This window comes from Haliotis rubra, unplaced genomic scaffold, assembly GCF_003918875.1.
Source record: "Haliotis rubra isolate DU_JTF1 unplaced genomic scaffold, ASM391887v1 Scf100, whole genome shotgun sequence".
NCBI lineage: Eukaryota > Metazoa > Mollusca > Gastropoda > Lepetellida > Haliotidae > Haliotis > Haliotis rubra.
Genome location: NW_025764893.1, coordinates 1065022 through 1079850, shown reverse-complemented (window position 1 = coordinate 1079850; position 14829 = coordinate 1065022). Strand labels below are relative to the sequence as shown.

The 14829-nt window shown below is 39.3% G+C and overlaps 1 protein-coding gene across 1 annotated transcript in view; it reads right to left on the bottom strand.

Annotated features, from left to right (window-relative positions):
* The window catches only part of LOC124266637 (beta-adrenergic receptor kinase 2-like), a 127210-nt gene that overhangs the window by 29573 nt on the left and 82808 nt on the right, over positions 1-14829 (bottom strand). Inside the window, exons 5-6 of the mRNA XM_046701441.1 lie at positions 5877-5963; positions 586-647 (exon numbers count right to left, since the gene is read on the bottom strand). Coding sequence (XP_046557397.1) covers positions 586-647; positions 5877-5963 — 149 coding nt within the window. The remainder of the gene's footprint in view (positions 1-585; positions 648-5876; positions 5964-14829) is intronic.

Sequence of the window (14829 nt, the reverse complement as noted above, 5' to 3'; positions counted from 1 at the left end):
ACAATATCACAGCTTGAAACTTCACAGCTTCACACATTGTTTGTGTTCAATGTGTGCAATTGAATCTGGGCCTTTGGCATGACAAGCAAATGCTTTAACGACTAAGCTACTTTAACGACCCACCTATCACTGGCGTATCCTCATACACAACAACAGGCATGTTAGTACATGAGACCTGAGTAAGTTTGGTTAAACAATGCTTTGAGCAATATCCCAGCTTGGGACATCAGCAAAAAGCTCTAAACATAGTACCCAGCAGGGAATGAAACCCGGGTCTTCAGTGTGATGAGCAAACACTTGAACCACTGGGCTACCCCACCATGAAGACTGACATATGGTTTGTAGGTATTCCTTTTGTGAAATGTCACACTCAATATTCAATCAATACCTCAGCCATGGAAGTCTAAAACAGACAAACCAGTGATTGATATTATGAGCAATGTTTCATGCCATTCCATTCTATGACATAGTGTCATGCAAATCACTCTGATTCTACAATATGTGTATTCCAACCCCAAATCCCTTTAGTGTTTTTCAGAAAAATATTATTTAACAGTAAAATAATGATAAAAAGATTCAACTTACCTCTCTAAAAAATTTTGAAATATATGACCCCGTAATGAATTACATATTTCATCTATGTATGGCTGAAAAAGAAAGAAAAGTATATGTATATGTACTGTTAGTTTGCATTCATAATGAAACTATAACATGAAACATACGGTTTAGGAGCAATACATTAGAGGCACAAATTTAGATATAATAATACTGAATCGCAGTGAAAAGCATACTTCGCTTTAGTATAACCGTCAGATTACAAATGATACATTTGTAATTTGAGTAATTTCTGCAAGATAAAATTGCATTAAAGGCTATAATTATAATTCCACATGAGCCTGAAGTGATAAATTCCAATACTTGATGGGATCTGTTGGCAGACGTCGGACAATTATCAAACAATTTGTTCTGCCAACAAACATAGTTTGATGACCTTGTCAAAGATTTGTATGCAAACAGTTGTCCAAATGTTGTCAAACAACTGTTCCCTTTCATTAAATGGTAGAAAAATATCATCCATAAAACAGCTGTGAACAGGTCTTCGGCAACAATGTGTTTTTATTAGTGTAAATCAACTGAACATCAAACGTTTCCTTGCAGCCCATCCATTTGAGAAGCAATGTGCTTATTCTCTTGAATAATAGAAACTGTATGTGTAATGGTATGGCTCCGATATGATATGTATTCTGATAATGTTGGTGTTATGCCATTTGTATTCTAACACACAGGGCTCGAAAAATTAAAAAACCTGCATTCCTTCTAGATGTGTACTTTCCCTATAGATCATGCACAACAATGAATATAAATATTTGTACTTTCCCTATAGATCATGCATAACAATGAATATAAATTTAAATTATATTATTTCAAAGGTTTGCTTAGAATAAAACTGCAATAAACATTACTAACTTTTTCTTCTGTACAAAATCTTTGACAAAATTGAATTAATTCACCATTTAAGATAGCTGAATTTCAAGGAAAAAGAAAAATGTTACTTTTGGGTCAGAAAACATACTTGTCCTCTATATGTTTTTCACTTGCCCGAAACAAATTTTACTCGTCAATACCAGCGGACGAGTGGAATTTTCGAGCCCTGAACACAGTCATTTCAGTTCACCTGTTGACTTTCTTACTCTCTGCAGGTGAATTTCAACCCTGAATATTTGTTATCTAATTTCTTGTTTATTTTTTCAAAAGAATGTTTACATCTAAATGGGACATAAGCGTAACAAATGAAAACCTCAGTACCATAGACTTACCGGTCCAAAACAAATAATCTTATCGTATACTACCCATCAAAAGTTTAGACTCACTAGTGTAAATGTAGCCACTTACTTGTCCACTGTTCTAAACTAGCTTTTTGCAAAATATTCCATACTGTTTAAAGGTACTGTTTAGTTATGAACTGGTGTATTGTAAAACATATTCGTAACACTGAAAAGATTATTGTCATGAGTTCAGTAAATGATTAAAATCTGTGAAAATTGGCGAATTCTTAACAAAACTTTACACCAAAACGCATCTGTTCACATGCACGACATTTGCTCATGCCTTTCGCAATTTGAAGCATCATCCTTGTGCAATTCATCTGCATAAGGTTTTCAGTTGGTTCCCCCAAGTTGGTGGAGAAATTCATCTTCGATGTAACCACATACATATACATAACATATAGTGAGTGCTTTAAGTGAGTCTAAACTTTTGATGGGTAGTATATATAAGGTAGAGCATGCAGTATTCTCAATCATTTTTTGTTAGAATCAGAAGCAGAGATGGTGATGTCTTTGGAGAGTATAGATTTCTAATCAACAAGCTCCTATCATCTTCTGGTACCACAGCACTGCACAGCACTGAACTGCCAGTCATTGCAGTGAGCGTGACATGGCCGTCCTCCTGTACTGACAGTTGACAAGACAACTCCGCCATTAAAAGGCCAATCCATTAGTGGCTACCAGACATGTAAATGATCACATTGTTATTTACTTAGGCCATCATACAGACTTACATAAGAGACCACTTTGCTGACATTTTCTCCTGACTACACATGGGTGTCAAATTTTCAGCAGCAATTTTTTCAATACTTTTATAAATGAGTGGATGAGTGACCTTGTAATTTAATGCGACTCTTGCAATGGTTTCAATTGGTTGAAAGCAATGACCTTCACAAATGTAGATGTTGGTTGTTATCTTGATAATCCAGTGTATTCAATAACAGGCCATCCAGACATCAGTGAGTTAAAACGGTTTTATGGACAGGGATGGAAATAACCCATTGCCCGACGTCCGAGTCCAGTGTTTTTTTCTGTCGGGCAAGCAAATTTGTATACCATGCTGTACCGGTGTCCAATTGACTTTCCAATGTTAATAACGTTGTTTATTTCAAAAATCAACAAGAAAACGGCCGGTATAGTGGAAAACTTATCAGGGCAAGTGATTTTACATGTGCCACTGTACCAGCGTACACTAGCAATTTTAAAGTTATTTCCACCCCTGATGGACTTTCAGCAGTTTTTCAAGCTATATCTGGAATACCACAAAAGGGATTTGAACCAACTCTATTGTGATGGGCAAACTGTCCTTGGACACGGCAGCCATTACAGATCAGTAGATACCACATATCAGGCCATGTAGAGCATCAGGACATAACTAGGCTACCCCTTAGTAATAACTAGGACTGTAACACACAAATATACCCTGGGTACCTTCTCTCAACACACAAACATATACTGGATACCCTATTTAATCATCAACCTGACACTTTTCAACTTACTAATTAAAACCTTGAAACAAATTCGCTTTTGGTATTTTTTTTAACTGGCTCCCACTTTCATGCCAAAAATGAATTGCTCATTGGATAATAAGTTTGGAACCAGACGCCATAGACACATTAGGATTTGTGCTGGAAGTATCACCTTTGTCCTTCTTAACAATGACCATCAACTTGGGAGTTTCTGTGATATCCCTGTATCTTCAAACATAACTGCAGCAACTGAGTGATGGCCAAATTATGCAAGTAATAACAGGAAAGGAATTTATCTCTGGATCTCATCAATCAGTGTCATAGAACACACAATTCTGGATAACCTAAATTCATAAATGTGACCAGTCATGTAGAAATATGTTCATGGATGATGAAATTTGTTGTCTGGCCTATGGTATCTTGGCTTTTTGGTCATGAATTGTACCAAAACACGGTCTAGCCAAACTGACATAGGAACACAAAAAACTGGCTTTCCGTTCTCCCTAACGGACAAGAGACAAATGGATGGACAACAGACGATGCGACAATTCAGATTAATCACTGCAGTAAGTCAGTAGGTCCTGTCTGAAAGCCCCTGTTGCCTGACTATCAGGAGATCTCTTACTCCTGACAAAGTAGAAAATCTTTCATTATCATTTATCAAGATAAACACACGATGTATTTCCAAGTGGATAGAGCTGGTTCCGAGCACCAGGGACAAGACAAGAATGTTCCCTGCCCATCAATAATAAACACGTCCCTGCAGCTTCTACTGTATCTCCACTCAACCACTGGTGTCGGGCAGAACCAAGATCGACAATACATCACAAACTCTCATTTTCAGTCCTTGTTTGGAGGTTGCACTGGCCCCAAGGGACTCGGTCTGAGACAGGGACTTGTATTTAATATGTCCGAGACAGATTTGTGTGGGCAAGTCTCTGCATAGTGGATTGGTAATGGCTAATTTTCACCCTTAAGACCACACAAGCAGGGAGATTGGGTCATTTGGTCAAATTTGCAATCACAGATTGTTTGGTGGAGAAAATTGGTATTTTCAGAATGCTGTAACAATAGCGAACTGTCGTCTGAAAATGAGAATCAGATGCTTGAATCCTGAGATTAATTTCAAAGTGATTACCCAAAATGGGTTAACTATGATAGGTCATACTGTGAAATGAACACTTTCCTGATGTCTATCATTTCAAGAAGAAGCCTGTTTTGGCATGTCGTAGTGGGGTATGATTATCTGTTACGGCCTGGCCAATCAATCAAAATGTCTTGTTGATCGGCATTACATAGATTTCGGAAGTATGATATTCAAAGTCACTGTTTTGTGTCATGTCTTATGTCAGACCTACCAATGGAAAACTTCCTCAACCACAATTTGGACAAGTTCGTTACCCTTTCATCCCTACCCGTACTATTCACAAATCTGTCAAACCAATGCTTGGTTCTTTAGGGGCTGGGAACCTGTTCTGCCATCCATTCCTCTCATATGGTGCTGTCTGGTGTGTGTTGTGGTGTGGTGGAGGGATTGTAAGGATAGGATGATGCAGCCCCAGAAATTTATGTTTTTACAGTACAAAAACTAGTGCAATGTTTACTGTAGTTTTCCTCAGTCTGCAGTCCTCCATCAGGAGACAAAATGATACTCTGTGTACATTTTCTGTCAGTTTCATTTAATTCTTATTTGCAGCAAAATTGAAGCATTGAGAAAGGGTTCAGAATTCTGCCCCTCGAATACTACTCCTCAGTGAGAAGTATATCATTGGATTATTACTTGTTTACAGCAGTGGACTGACATGAATTTCACAGGCTGTGGGTGTGGAAGGATTAGATCCACAAGAGGTGTTGAAGGACAAAGTAGATAGAAAAGTGTTGATGGACCAGGTACAGGGGTGTACAGATGGATTGGTGGATAGGGGTATACAGATGGACTTGGTGGATAGGGGTGTACAGATGGATTGGTGGATAGGGGGGTGTACAGATGGACTTGGTGGATAGAGGGTGTACAGATGGACTTGGTGGAAAGGGGGTGTACAGATGGACTTGGTGGATAGGGGTGTATAGATGGACTTGGTGGATAGGGGGTGTACAGATGGATTGGTGGATAGGGGTGTACAGATGGACTTGATGGACTTGGTGGATAGGGGGGGGTGTACAGGTGGACTTGGTGGATAGGGGTGTACAGATGGACTTGGTGGATATGAACTAGGTGGATAGGGGTGTACAGGTGGACTTGGTGGATAGGGGTGTACAGATGGACTTGGTGGATAGGGGTTTACAGATGGACTTGGTGGATAGGGGTTTACAGATGGACCAGGTGGATAGGGGTGTACAGATGGACCAGGTGGATGGGGTGTACTGATAGATTGTTGGAAGGTTTGAGAGATGATTGATAGGAATGTGTTGACCACTGAACACAAGCTAATGGAAGATGACAAAACATCTTTACCAACTGATTCAGTCATCAAAGAAACTCTGTGCCAGAGCACAAGTCAGAATCTTGGAAGACTGAAAGCTAGGGAGGTTTTGGAAATGTTATAATCCGAGTACAAATGTCATCAATCATATATCTTACCTCAAAAATATTTGACGCTAATGTCCTTGTTTTTTGGGCTTGTGTGAGCATTTCCTGAACATGTTCAACAGCTTCCTTGGAATATGTCTGCAACAAACAACAACATATTAAAAACTCATCAGAACTGCACTGAAACAATGACATATCCCAGTGTTCAAGTCAGTTAAATAAGGTGGACAATACCAAACCTTACAACCCCAACAAACAATCTGATTGCGCCAACTGACCGCAGATCAAACCAAAGCGGGGATTGAAATGGGATACACACAGGATCATGGCAGCCAAATGTGAATGAGTGGAAAATACATGAATGTTTCATTTTGGTAACTATGTCTGAGGGCTATAGCTGATACTGAGACCACGATGTAAGGTCTGGATGACAAGAGTTCATGATACGTATTTCAAGGAAACTTCAGGACCTTGAAGTAGTGGCAGCAAATCCATATTTTTTCCTTCTCCGTCTTACAAAGACTCCCAAATGAGGCTGTAATCCTTGAACTTAAAACCTAACACCAAAGACAATTTGTTATTCAAGTCACAAATCATTAAGTTTCCATGTTAACACAAAGTTCTTAAGACTTTGAAATTTATCAACATTAAGCCTATTTGCAGGTTTAATGCTGAAGGATTGCCCAAGGGACATCAAAACACTCATCATTTTATAACGTGGGCATCAAAAACATTCTTTGTTATACCTGGCAAGGATAGTGTTGTTTGTTACGTAAATCCAACACTGATCAGGTCCATATAGGTAAAAACTCTACACCCCAAACACTATCTCATTATAATCAGATCCTTCATAAGATGGGATGACTCAATGTATGACGATCTGAGGACATCCTCATTGGAGGTCACGCCCAGTAAACTTTCTTATCAGCCAATGAACACCAAGGTTCCTCAATTCCTGGTAATGCTGAGAGCATCATTCAGACCAGCATGTCTTTGTATGTCAAACAACAACCTTAATGAGGGAAATGTCAGAAATTAGAACCATGTTACAATATACTGAAGGAAACAAATAAGGTAACAACACATGAAAGTACAAGTGTTCCTTTAATTCTTTTCCTGGTTTCCGTGCGAGTTTTGTATTGCACTATGGGTGAAAATCTGGAAATACATTTAGGAACACTACATCCAAGTGATGTTTCCTTTATTTATTTCCCTCAGTACATTATTCTGGATATGTTATACACCTGGTCCTGTTTATGCCATGGCTTCTACATTGAAGTAGGTGTAGTATTTAGGGTATCTTTGTGACCTGTGGCAGTTCTTTCTTGCTGAGACTGATACGCCCAAATCAACTGAGCGAGTGAGTTTTGTTTTACGCAGCTTTCACTCATTGTACCCATGAAGGAAAGCGAACCCAGGTATTCGGCGTGAAGAGTGAATACATTAACCACCGAGCTACCCTGTCAAGATGATGGAAGAGAAATTACTTGTTCTACTGGCCCATAAAGACTCAACGTGTCCTTCATTGAGATTTGAGTGTCAATGTGGAAGTGTCCTCTGTTCACATTAACAGGGCTCCAGATATATTTTCAACATCAGGAATACGTACTCCTTACTGTTTCAATGCAGGAGTACTGGAAAATCTTAAGAGTACATTTAGAGTACTTAATGGAATTTAATGGAGTATCACTAATCTTGTGTTTCGTTTCATATATGCACCACAACATTTTTTCAGATAAATATGATTCCAAGACCATACACCATTGCTGTAGTGCGTATCTGCTAAGTTTTCTAAATTATTTCCTTCCGTATCGTGCACATTTTATATCCGTACATACGCCGATACGGCCCTTATCTGGAGCCCTGCATTAAGATGTACTGCATTGAGGAAAAGTATCTGATTTAGATGAGATTGGCCAAATCTCGGACTCCACATGACAGTCCAGTCAGACAAGAGGATACCACTCAAATAAACTGCCAGTGATTCCTTTGATGACTAGCTAACTGAGCAACATCTTTTTGCATAACATAAGTTAAAGTGAATTCTGAAATACTCTTTAGTGACATTCTTTCAAGATATGCATCTTTACACAGGGAAACAGTCCAAAATGTGACATTTGTTTCCAAAAGAAATTATATCCAATCCCATATTCAAAAGGCCATAGTAAATTAGCAATAGTTTGAGCACCTGTAACTTAACATTGTATCACCAATGTATTTTTGTTCAATTTTGTTTACAAAGCATCTGATTTGTTCAACATTTTTTCTTAATAATTGATCTTGCAACAAGTGATAATCTTTCAGGAATTGATGGGGCGGTGGAGTAGCCTAGTGGCAGCCTCGTCACGTCGAAACCCGGGTTCGATTCCCCACATGGGCACAATGTGTGAAACCCATTTCTGGTGTCCCCCAGAGATATTGCTGGAATATTGCTAAAAGCGGCGTAAAAACTAAACTCACTCACTCACTCACTCAGGAATCGATGGGTTTGAATAATTGACACACAATTCCTACTGGAACTCTAACACTGAAGCCCTATACAAAAAGTGTCAACAACGTCTCCATCTCATGCGTAAACTGAGATCTTTTAATGTTAACCCATCTGTGATGTCATCTTTTTAAGTAGCATTTATTCAGAGTATTTTAACATTTTCCTTCCATTGTTGGTACGGGTCTCTCTCAGTTCATCTCAAATCTAAAATAGACAAAATTGTTAACACTGCAAGTAAAATCGCTGAAACATTTGAATGTTTATCATCAATATATGAGCGGCAAATCGTGAATTAAGCTGTCAAAATCATATCTGACCGTACTCACTACTTAAATTCGGAATACAACCTCCTCCCTTCAGGCCGCCGCTACAAAGTTCCAATTGTGAAAACTAAGAGAGCCCGTACATCCTTTATTCCAAGTACCATATCTCTCTTAAACAAATGTGAAGATACCTAAATCAAAGAATTTATGTAAATATGTTTGGTATCTCTCTAATGTGTCAGTAGCTCTGCTGATTAACACAAATTCCTGAAAAGGCATTAAAGTATTATTCTATTCTATTCTATATCTATACACTTGAACTTTCTGCATGCCTTTACAACTCTATCCGCAGTAGTGGTGGTCCGATTAATTGAAATAATCGAAGATTGGTCGCAGTGATTAAACGACCAAGCAATCGATCATGTTTTCTCACAACACATTGTTTGCATTAATAATATTTTTCACAAGGCTGGTTTTGTCTGTCATTAAATTTACATTTCATAATCACTACAAGCTCATTCCATGTCATGATTGAATTTATCTTAAAGACTTCAAGAAATTTATGTTCCTAACATACTAGTCATCCTTTAAAGATGTGAAATTTACAAATGCATTTTGTGCAATTTGCAAAAACACACCAAAGAACTACATGTTTTTTCTTTATTTAGAAAAATAACCAGGAAAATTTGATAAATGACGCTAACCAATTATTTTCGATGATTGATCAGTTATAATGAACCAATCATCAATTATAAGATTTTAACCAATTCCCAACACTAATCCGCAGCATAATCACAATGAGGGTGCTCAATGGCTCCCTTCTTTCTTATACAACTGATTGTTATCTTTGTTTGAATGAAGTATGTAATACTGCAGCCAAAATGCCAAGCTGAAGATGTTCCACAGTGTCACAGCTGAATGTCGTGCAGAAGGTATGCACTCCAGTTGGAAGAACTAATGTATTTCAGAGATTAAAATTTTCCACTTTTCACTCCATCTGTGCCATTACTGCTGCTCTGTGATCAAAGTATCTTGTCACTGTTGAAGATAAAGGATGAAAATTGAGTCTGGCAGTGACAAAACTTGAAAAAAATTCTCAGTACATCCAAATTTCTTCCTTTCACCCATCTAGACATTGTGGGCGTAAGCTTCTGACAAAGTGATGTAAACAACAGAAAGTGCACATATGATCGTGAACCGTAGCCAACATACTCAAAACGTATAATCCTAAACCATCGCAACCAATTTTGGAGGGTAAACGAAGTACAAAATGTGTCCATTAGATGCTGAAGGACCACAATTGAAGCGATCGATACAATTAACTCTCCGGGATTGATCCGAAGGTGGGGAAGTGATGCATATAGGGGGCGCTTCAACTGGGTGGCTCATCTCAGACGCTCTTGTAGCCAGCTGCGTCAATACGGCCGCAGCTTGATTAACGCGATCGGAATTACTTACAACACAATATTGACTACAGTCAGATTATTCCAAAAGACTGCCTGATATTTAAACTGCTTACAAAACATTCTGAAGGGGGTTGTCGTGGATACAAGATCTTAATATGCTTAAGATGGATATAGTACTCTCAGGTATTGGTATGCCCATAGGATAACAAAGACATCTGAAATTCAATTAAGAATTGTGATTTTTTTTTCTTTCTAATGCTTGCATAGGATTTGTAAAGAACATGATTTATCAATGATAAGGTCTTAGGGTGTTCAGTCCGACAGTTGCATCAGCTAGGCTTATAAATTTTCAATTCTTATCTCCCTGGATGATGTTTTTCACAATTTACATGGCTTCCTCAGCGCTATGTTCTGCTGAGTGAAGGTACACAGGGGACCTCATTCAATGGACTAATCATACCGCTTGTCCCAGGTCACACATTTACAATGGGAATCACATGGGGATGCAAAACCTTTTAAAGGGCCACGCAGAGTAAAAGGGGATATGGGCAAAGAATGTTGCTGCCACAAATCCACCATGAGGTGAAAATAAACATAATTTCTTTGACAAGTTTTGACCATGTATATTTATCATGGCAATGACCAATGACCAAATTACAGTCACATTAAACATGTAAGAGTGCTGACTGCTGATGTCGCCTTAAGCAATACTCACTCACTCACTCACTGATCTGAACTACACAAAGTATCTTTCTGAAGGCAGAACATATCTGCAGATCACGAATCTGCTATCTTTCCATCAACTAGCTGCTAGATAAGGCGAAATGAAATGAGGTCTAATGTTGCATGTAACATTATATTACATTGTTGGATTATAGGTTTTCAGACGGCTTAACTTGTGCTACAACAAGGCGGGTTGTCACACAGGCATTGTAAATACTCAGATGATTCCATGTGCTTAAGATAAAGCTGTGTTTAGTAAGTTTGTGACATGTTCTTCATGCAATAATTGAGAAACCAACAGATGTTCTTCAGCGTGCACAAAACCCTTCATGTAAGGGAATAGCAATGTGCATGTATATGTCAGGGTAGAGATTGCGATCTGGTAGAATCAGAGATTTTACCAGTAGAGATTGCGATCGGAGAGAATACGATTATATGGAATAACCTATGCGATCGGAGTCTCTACTGGTCGAGATTGCGATCGGAGAGAATACGATTATATGGAATAACCTATGCAAGCAAGTATAATAAGTGGGGATAATGTTTTCCTATTATTTGCCAGTTATAATTGAACTTATTTATTGTTATCTTGTTAACTTTATTTGTTAAGTCTGTTTTGGAGTAAGGTATTTTGTTATTGTGTTTTGAGTGGAGTCCAGATTTGGCAGCTTGGTCTCATGATGTAAATACAGTGTTACAAACCATTTTTATTTTCTATTTTGATATTGTTTACAGTGAGGTGTTCAATGTTTGTTATCAAAGTCTCAGATAAAAGTAGGAAGTTCATTCAGATGTATTTCAAAACTTATGATCAGTAATTGTTATAAAACACTGCTTTCCAAAGAGGTGGGGAAATGACCTCTACTAGTAGGATCGGAGTTTCAACCAGTTGAATTGGAAAATGTACTGGTAGAATCTCAGATTCAACCAGTAGAGACTACGATTGCAATCTCTACTAGTAGGATCGGAGATTCTACCAGTAGAGACTCCGATTGCCGTCTCTACTGGTAGAGATTCCGATCGCAGTCTCTACCCTGACATATACATGCCATTCCAAGACGTCAGTGTTTGTTCCCTTAATTACCAGGCAGGGAAACCATCGTACAATCTAAATGTCTTCTGGCATGACACAGCTGAGGATTAAACCCTGCCTTTCAGCTCTCAAGGGTCCACGCTCTATCCACTTGACTACATAAGTTCTCATGTTGATAAAACAAACACACATGTGTGTACATTTCAATTCAGAACTCTAAACATGAACTTCCCTTTGCATCCCATCATTCCTCAACCTGTACCACCATATCTGGGTCTAAATACTTAGTGCCTCTGCCAACTCCTCCAGAGTGATGACTCCTTCTGTTATCTGTATACTGTCAGATCCCACTGCAGAGAGATCAAATAACCCCACAGCATATTTTACAACAGCTCAGATGCTCCAGAAACTTCAGACACCAAAAGACTCGAGGCACATCATGCTTATAGTCATCTGGGCAGGAAAACATGAAGCAGCTTCCAGCCATCAAGGTAGGTGGACCTGCTATGTTTGGTTGTGTTTGTTGCTGTGTGATATCCTGACATTAAAATAGTCCCATTTTCTCCCTGGGACTGATGAGATGAGATGATCACTCAAGGAATACAGACGCTGATGCTTCAGTTGACATAGGTAGTACAGAAATGTAACTCTGGTGCCTGTTTGTACACATCAATATACCTCTGTACATTCAGATACACCCTTTCTGTATGCACAAACATACCATAGATAATTTTCTGTACACAAATATACTTGCTGTACCTGTCTATACACTGAAATATACCTCCATGCAGCCATTTCTGCAATGCTAAAGCCCTAAATGAAGCAAGTCTAGATTTCCTCAGGTTCAGAATCGCCCATTTCACTGGGGTTCCTTTTCAATTTTCAATCAAAATTATACATATTCAGAGACTAAGCATTAGTCTGCCCTATGACTGGTATGTGCCCACGCTGGAGACAATATGTTTGTGACAGTTGCACAAAATATCACAGACACCCACATCTTGACAAAAATCGCACAATGTATACCCCAGAGAAATGGCTGTTCCACCCACTGCGCTCAGTAACAAGGCATCTGACTCTCTGCCCAGGGCTAACCTCTGAGTGTGTACCAAGTTACAGCAAGACAATATTCAGACTTTCATCTGACTGTGAGGGGATGGTACGCAACTACCATATTCTACCGAAACTGAAATTAAATCTAAGCTCTGGGATAATAAAAATTTGATGTCGTGGAAGTCTAAACTGGAATCTGGTAACAACATTCCTGCCTCCAAGTCTGCTGTTTGTCATGCTTTTTCTGGCTTGATGAGCAAGACGTAATCAGATTGTCTGGGAGCAAGAAGTAATCATATTGTCTTCTCGGAACCGCCGGTCAACACCCCAGAAGATTGGGTTCACCATCAACCAAATACTTCGCCCTTAATCTTGTCTCCTTGCAGAGCACTCTTGGTCAGCATGTCCACTGTTGGGTGTCCACTCTCTTGCCCAATCTCCTTGCCCTGCGTTCTGCCATCCCCCAGGTGCCAAGTTCGAGGGGAGTAGCGTGTATGTATTTTGCAGCACCAATAGCACCAATAGATTTAATAAGAAAAGCTGAGAGTGCATTAAGCATCATCAATAGCGGTTCAGAGTCGGATCAATCAGGGAGTACCGTCATACAAGGATGTAAGGAAGATGCATGCAAGATGGATGCCTTATTTCACACAGATCCATCCATCATCCACTGGTTCACCTCTCCATGGTCCTCACCTAGTTGTTAGAGCGTACACTGATGCAGAAACCCCGGGTTTGAATTCCATGTGGGTACAATGTGTGAAGGCCATTGCCCACATGTAGGAATATTGCTGAAACCTGAACAAAACCAACCTCACTCACTCCTAAAACTTAACATACTGATGCAGATTCTTAAAGCCCAGGTAAGGTGCTGACAATCCAAGAAACATGATCAGGCAAACTGGAAGTTGAACTCAAGTTCATATGTTACCTGCACACCAAAAGGGACACAACTCCACACAGTGATTGGCAGCCACAGTCTTATTGTGCACTGAGGTAAAGGCAACCTTTAACTGAAATCTAATTAGCACACGATCATGTTAGTAATTTCACAGAGATCTCTATAATTTAACAGCTCTCACTCTTCCTTCCAAACCACAAAGCTGAAATTGATTTTTGGTCATTTAACAACTTTGTACAAGAATTTTACAATTGGTTCCATTATAATTCATTCAAGGCGTTGCTTGAGTGGGTCAGATCTATGGGATAATCAGTAGGAGTGATTAAGCGAATGGAAGATTAAGTAACTTTTCATGCCCTTTTTATCAATATTCCAGCAATATGACGACAGGGAACACCAGAAATGGACTTCACACACAGCACCCATATGGAGAATGAAACCCCGAAACTTCCCCACCACCCCATGTCGGAAAATATCATCCGCCTGACAAACTACAGCCATAGTCTGGACCGTTAATTCCTGGAGAGTCACAGGAGTTGCCATACAGGAGTATATCAATATTTTCAGAGAGTAAGCCTTACTCTTATAGGTGAAGGGTAATGGCAATTGTTGACCAAGAGCATCAGTATCCTCGTCTATGAAAATCCCTGAAGAGTACAACAAACACTGTGTGATAATCTCAGTCACAGTGCCAAAATTCTACACAACTGTGGATCAGGCTGAACCCCTGGGGCTGATCACAAGACACACTCCTCTCCGTCCATCAGCACCTGATCAATGAAAATGGCCAACGGCTGTTCCTGCATGCGTCTTTCAATGCCTTCTCCCTTGCAACATGCACATAAAGTTGACAGTTTGTGTCATGCTTGGTTGCATGTTAGCACGCATGTTGTCTGGAGGCCAATCAGGTCAGCCAACTCAAGTAAGCAGTAATCACCATCACAGTTTGGCATTTCAAAACAATTCCATAGACAATGAGTATTGCAGCCGACATGTTATTGTCTTGATGGGAGATGCTGAGGTGATGATGAAGGCAAGGCCGAGGTTACAAACACTGACACATTCCTTCCTCCTTGGAAATTGGTCCTTCAGGAGCACGTCCGTCCAATGGTTTTTGTTGAAGTATAATTTGAG